The 6,547-nt window shown below is 40.0% G+C and overlaps 1 protein-coding gene across 1 annotated transcript; it reads right to left on the bottom strand.

The window, feature by feature from the left end:
• Positions 1 to 1,048: 1,048 nt before the first annotated feature.
• On the bottom strand, positions 1,049 to 4,470 carry LOC149013975 (protein NTM1-like 9). The gene is made up of 6 exons (XM_089159354.1): positions 4,289 to 4,470; positions 3,753 to 4,030; positions 3,090 to 3,410; positions 2,520 to 2,954; positions 1,771 to 2,091; positions 1,049 to 1,664 (listed from the first exon to the last, which is right to left on the bottom strand). Exons 1-6 carry the CDS (start codon positions 4,452 to 4,454, stop codon positions 1,449 to 1,451), a joined length of 1,737 nt encoding a protein of 578 aa, XP_089015480.1. The 5' UTR covers positions 4,455 to 4,470; the 3' UTR covers positions 1,049 to 1,448.
• Between the last annotated feature and the right edge of the window lie 2,077 nt (positions 4,471 to 6,547).

The raw sequence follows: 6,547 nt of genomic DNA, 5'->3' as shown, positions 1-6,547 counted from the left end.
TGCCTTTGGTGATGAAAAATCCCAATTATTAAATAAACGGTTCAGATTTATTACAATAAACTTAACAGCGGGATTTGTATGAACGTTCAGCCAAGAAAATCTCACGACCGTTCAGTCACATTTATGCCTTACTATTATAGAAACAAAAAACAAAATTCAAAGGAAGCATTAAAGATACAAGGTCAAAATTTATTCTGACAACATCCGAAATATTTGCCACATTCCCAATATATTTCAAGGACAGATTGTTCCCAAGGAATGGTAGGAATCAAGAATCATACACCAAAATAAAGTACCATGCGAACATCCTACCTTCAGAATCACCACTAAGGGTAAAATTTCAGGTAACGAATACAGCAATATCATGCTCTTCTCTTCTTTACCTTGAACTTTGCACCTCTATAATTTAACAATCCACCTCTCTATCAAAAAAGTTACGAAGAAAAATACAACACAACCAGATGTGGCTATCGCACGTCCACTCTTCATCAAGCATACTTTACAGTTTCACCTAGGATCGTGCAGCTTCTGGTGATTTTACCCCCTTTTTCTTCTCCTTTTCCCCGGTAAAAGAAAGAAAGAAAGTGATATAATAGTCATGTTACACCTCCCACTGCGCGCTGTTCAAACTACTGAATGAATGCGACCAATGCAAACATTAACTTGGGAACTACTAGTCCCATAAGCAAATTCACATCCTCTTCTGTAATTCCTTTCCTTACAATTTCCTGCAATTCCCTCATAGGATTGTGCCATTGTGCCATGTAGCATTTAAGTAACCCTACCAAATAAACTAGAATTTAAATAAAATTCAAATATATGGAAACTACACAATATGGTTCGCAAAAACTGAAAAAATTTCAAACCTAAAAAAAATAGGTTGGGATGGGACCACTAGCCCACCACCCCCGCGACGTGGCTGGTGAACTTCAAGCATGAAGCCAGAGGAACTTCAAGCATAAAGCCAGAGGTTTATTACCACCCCTGACTCCCTCTGGGCTAAAGCCAGAGGAACATGTACCATTCGGCCCTCCAATTTGGCCAATTAAAACCCCCCCTACGACTCCCCTTCGGCATGTAGCTTATGACACTATTATCGAGAGACGTAATTTTGTCTCCCTATATTAATTAATTCTCTCCCTACACAGACACCATGTATGGTTTGGGGAATATAATTCGAGAAACAAGAGGTTAACCAAAACAAGAAACGAAATTCCCTACTATACAACAAACACCGCAGAAAGAAGCTTGTCGTACAATATATAAATCCACCCCAAAAAAAAAAAAAAAAAATTAAATACATACTACACCATATGGCCAAATTAAATATCGGTAAAGTTGTGTTTACATAAATGTACAGAAAGCAACCTACCAGTCCTCGCAATCACATGTTCATGTAAATACAAAACAGATGCCGACAATATACAAAAAAGTTGTCAGTGCAAACATCATAGTGTGAGCCGTCCCCATACTGAAACACATACTACAGTAACTAATATTAGCATAAATACACAAACAATAGAAACAGCAGATGAACTTGAACGACCAAGCACAGGAAACAACCACCATTGTTTACCAGCCTTTACACTGTCGCGTTGAGGCCTCAAACAGATCTTTGCATTAAGTTCTTCAGCAATGCCAGAATGGTCCACATAATCACTAGCCTGCACAAAACAATTTTCATCGATTTCATAAAGCTTCCACCAGCCGCAATTAATAATAATAATAATAATCAGATTTTCCACAGTAGCTTTGCTCAAAAGAACTCACCTCTACTTCTGAACTTGCTTCATTTTCCTCCTCGCTACTCGACACCATTGGCTTGGTGCAGGATGTCGCTCTGCGGGTAAACTGTGTCTGTAAATGGATTCTCCTTGGAGCGGTGCCCTGTGTCGAGGAGTTGTGGGAGGCCTGTTGATACTGTGCTTGACGAGTCCTCAATTTTATTCCAGTCCCCCCAATAAGATCACCATCATTTTCAACAGGGTTTCTCTGAATGGCAGGCCCCTGAATGCTGTTAGCTGAAGAACCTTGAAAGCCGCAATACATGGCAGAGTCGGGAAGCACAGAAAAGTCATCCTGCTGTGGCTTCTGTTGATCATAGAGCAATGCACAGACCAACTTCAAAATGTCAAAATTCTGAAACTCAATAAAAAAAACAACAGAGGATTAACTAACAAGAAGATCTATACAGACAATTTGAAAAGTCATGGGCCGGTTCGGCTTTCCAACTATACGATTGGAATCTACTTCAGATGACCTCCATTGCACCTACCTATCCACTTCTATTCCGAATGGCAGCCTACAAATTTTTGTGTGTTGTGGCAGAAGCCACAGCAACCATAGTGCCAGACATTGGCACCCACTCCACGTCATTTATAATGGGTGGCAAACCTCCCAATGCAAATGGTAACTGAAACCACACTATTCTGGGTGGACTGCCAAAACAAAAGTTCATTTTTGTTGCCTGTGCCCAAATGCATGAAAAACACTGTCGTTTAAATTTTTTTTATGCTCACCTGGTTTTGAGCTACTTCAGTATCCGTGTCACTGCTCGATCCACATTCCTTCTGCGATCCTCCAGCAAAAAACACAGAAACTCTACCAGAGCCATCATCATATTTAGGCTGCGGAGTCACAGTGCCAACAATAGCCTCACTCTTCACAGCTGAACTCTTCAGACCGGCTGATTCTTCAAAGGAGTACTCATCTTGGTTATTGATTACTGCATCCAAGAAATCTGAGATCGAGACATCCTGCTCACTAGTGCCATCTTGAAAAACCATACCATTACCATTATTGACAACTCCATCTGCAAAAGCCGAATTCATGTAAGGGAGTCCCAGGCCAGGATACATCTCCGACGGCAACGGGGAGAAAACTTTCCAATCTAATGGCTCATTAATGTTTTGGTCACAAAACAACCGCAAATCCTCCTCAAACTGTAGATCCACCTGTTAATGAGATCAGCAACAACAACAATCTAGATTCATTCAGTATCCTCCCATTCCAGTGGATGTTAGTGGATGTTAGAGGGGGAAGGAAAAAAAGGGGGAAAAAGAAATAGAATATCAAAAATCTCCTCCCACCTCCGTAGTGGCACCATCTTGGTCGTGGTCTTCCATATCAGAAGCCATATTACTAGTGCAATTGCTCTCAGCAGGTACCAAAGCATCAGAGGTAATGTTATCAGAATTATCAGCCAGCCACCTCTCAATACCTGCCGGTTGTTTTGCATCATGTACATCTGACTCTGGAGTTGCTTGACCCAATGCTAGTGATGATGGTATTTCATCAGGTGAAGACTTGGTTGCGGTGGGAGATGAACCAGTAGGTTCAATTTCATCACAGTTGGAAATTTCAACCCTGTCATCAGACTTCCTGAATAGACGACAGAGGACAAAAGCAGCCTGCCAAACGTGGAAGACGGAACGAATTGAGTAATGTGAATTGAGAAATTAGGCATGATTCTATCTCACAAATTCATGATTAGCCGCTCATGAGAATCCAACCCCCAAGAAAGGAAAAAGAAAAAGAAAGAAGCCATGCGAACACAATCTAATCTAATAATGAGGATACAGCGTGCATCAATCAAGACCTAGGAGAACGAAGAAGCAGACAGAGAGGCAACACAAGTCGTCTTAATCCATTATTAAAGCCGAATTCAACTAGAACCCTAGGTTCCTGTGCCAAATATGAGATATTTCTACTGAAGCCCTAAAAAAATAAAGAAAAGGAAAGAAGCAGCACACCTGGCCGGGGTTAGTGCCGTCAAGGTTCTTTTCAGTGGCTCGATACTCATGCATTATCCAGTTGGTCCTCTCACCTTTAGGAGCACGGCCCTTGTAGAAAACCAAGGTCTTTTTCATACCGATCAAGTTCAAGCGAGACTTGATATTGCGATCCTTACCAGTAGCCTTCCAGTAGCCGGCTTCAGTAGCTCTGTTGGAACGACTACCGTTGGGATACTTTCTATCACGGGGACAGAAGAAGAACCATTCAGGATCATCCGTCTTAATAACCGACAAATCTGCAAAAGAGAAAAAAAGAAATGAAACGATGAAGCGCCGAAAATGGGGGAAGACAACCAAAATCAAAATCCGATGAAACAAACAAACCCTAGCGAACGAAATCCAAAATTTAAGAGATAATAGAAAAGGAGAAGTGGATTGTTCTATTGTTGTTGTAGTAGGATAAATCAAAACCAACGAAACTTAAGCAAACCGGGAACGGATGTATAAACCCTAAGTTGAGGATTGAGGATTGAGGATTGAGGGTTGAGACTCACCAGGTAAATCCCAAGGCTCCCACTTACATACATCGATTTCAGGAATCACTCCAACATCGGAATCCCTCCCGTTAATTTTCAGACGTAGATAATGATTCACTAGTTCTTCGTCGGTTGGACGGAAACGGAATCCTAACGGCAGAGATTCCAGTGACAAGACAGCCATTTCCGTCTGATACTGCTGCTACCTCTTCCTTCCCCTCCAAAAGTAAAACAAATCTCTCTATCTATAAACAACCACTAAATTGCTCCCTCCCAATATATCCTCTAAATCGCATAAAATTACCCAACCTCAAGCAAGGAAGAAGAAGAAGAAAAAAGCAACCACTTCGCCGATCATCTTCGAGTCTCCCCTCCCTCCCTCCCTATTTCTCTCTCTCTCTCTCTCTCTCTCTCCGTGGGCGCGTGTGTGAATCGTGAAGTTTCGACGAAGGCGCCCCCCGGATGTAAGTAAAGTAATGTAATAAAGGGAGTAGTAGTGGATTACAAGATTTGACCGTCAGCTTCCGAAAACGTTCCTTTTTCTTCTCTGAAAACGCGTCTTTGGTTTTTTTTTTTTTTCTTTTAATAAACGCGTTTTTTACGTCGTTCCGAAGCAAATTTACACAGCTGACTATTCTTTCCTATGGAATTTAACAGGTCTATTTCATTCTCAAGAAATGACTATCCATTCTCTTTAAATGTGTGTCATATGTCTCAACATCATCTCAAATGATTTAAATCAATTTATCATTACATCAATCAATTTTTTAATGTAACTTTTTAAGTAGATTTCAATTATATGATGTGATGTTGATACACATTGCACACATCTACAAGGAAATGGAAATCTACGATGAGAAATGGACATGATATTGATCCCTCTTTCCTATGCCCTAGCCGATTAATGGCGTGGTGGAAATAGACCTTGGTGGGTATGTGATGATCACATTTATGTATGAAATCTTAAGGCATAAAGCATACATTTTACACACTTAGAGTGGAGCTACCTTGAATTTTATGTTGTTTTTGCAAATTTTAGGACTTTAGAGAAAAATGTGTTTCCTTTTTTGCTTGAAAAATTACAAGTCACCACAATATTGCTAGTTATTCACGGAAATTTTTTTTGTTTACTGTGCATATTTTGCTGCTTGTGCATGGTAATACAGCTTCACAAAAGGACAAACGGTCCGCCTGGTGATACATCACAGGCACATTAAGAACGTAGATAATTGTGACCATACGCATATGAAATGACAGTAATGAAGTGCCAATCCTCGGGCTTTATTTGTAAAGTCTCTATCCCTCGGTAATCAAAGTGCAAAGATCTATGAACTAACCCATGTTTGACTAGCACAAAGGACCCTGCATCTTTTTTATTAAGTATTTTACATTTATGATGAAATTTATGAAGATTGACCTGCAATTTGTTCTCTTGCCCAGAAGCATCGTGCCAATGTAATATACCAAAGTAATTATTCAAATTAAAACTCTATTCTAAATGTAAAGTTTAAATGAATCTCGTCTTCTACCGGTTAGAAAACCGAATCAACTGCGATGCTCTTCCTTTCTTTCATGGTCTCACCTCCTCCTCCCATTCTTCCGTCAAAGAAAAGTAAGTGTCTTTGTCATTTCTGTCAAGGGAAGCTGAAGCGAGAAAACCACAGTTCCATTGTTTGTTGCCCCTACTTCTTGTCAAAGGATCGCATTGATCTAGAGAACAAGAAAATGATAGTCTGTTATCAATTGCTACAATCCCAAAATAAATTAACCAAAGTATCTTCTTAAATATCAATTTACTAAACTACCATTGTGTCTCATTTTATAGCCAATTCTTAAGTAGGTGAGAAAAATCACTTGCCACCACCGAAAACCACCGCATGTCACAGCCACCTGGAGACCACCACACGTATCACCGGAAAAATATAACGTCTTCCTTATTAAGGTTGGTCGATTTGCCAACCGTCACGTTCTTCTTTGCACACCCTTGTTTGCTAAAGTGTCAGTCAAGAAATCTTCTAGCATTACAGAGTGCTTTGATACAAGGTGTTTGAACCTTCTCATAACCTTGTCATTGATTTCCCTAGCATTTTTCCTCTCTTCATCAAAAAAAGGAGTGATTGAAGTGTTCACTTGAGTCAGGTTGGTTCATATGTTTACCATCACAATTCAATTTTTCCTTTTTATTTTTCCATATAAACACCTCATAATTGAGTTTAGTCTGTCATCCTTTCGTATAAGGATGTCACAGTACTCCAATTGCAGTCAGAGATGGCACTA

This window comes from Hakea prostrata, chromosome 6 (assembly GCF_041222555.1).
Source record: "Hakea prostrata isolate BN-2017 chromosome 6, UWA_Hpros_2, whole genome shotgun sequence".
In the NCBI taxonomy this organism is placed as follows: Eukaryota; Viridiplantae; Streptophyta; class Magnoliopsida; order Proteales; family Proteaceae; genus Hakea; species Hakea prostrata.
This window is presented reverse-complemented; position numbering and strand designations above follow the sequence as displayed.

What these genes read in the sequence shown, in the direction of transcription:
- LOC149013975 (XM_089159354.1), bottom strand. Translation starts at nt 4,454, where the DNA reads ATGGCTGTCTTGTCACTGGAATCTCTGCCGTTAGGATTCCGTTTCCGT. An exon ending in GGAGCCTTGGGATTTACCTG is followed by an intron (nt 4,031 to 4,288) that starts GTGAGTCTCAAC and finishes TCTCTTTTGCAG; the next exon opens with ATTTGTCGGTTATTAAGACG. An exon ending in AAGCAAGTTCAGAAGTAGAG is followed by an intron (nt 1,665 to 1,770) that starts GTGAGTTCTTTT and finishes TGTTTTGTGCAG; the next exon opens with GCTAGTGATTATGTGGACCA.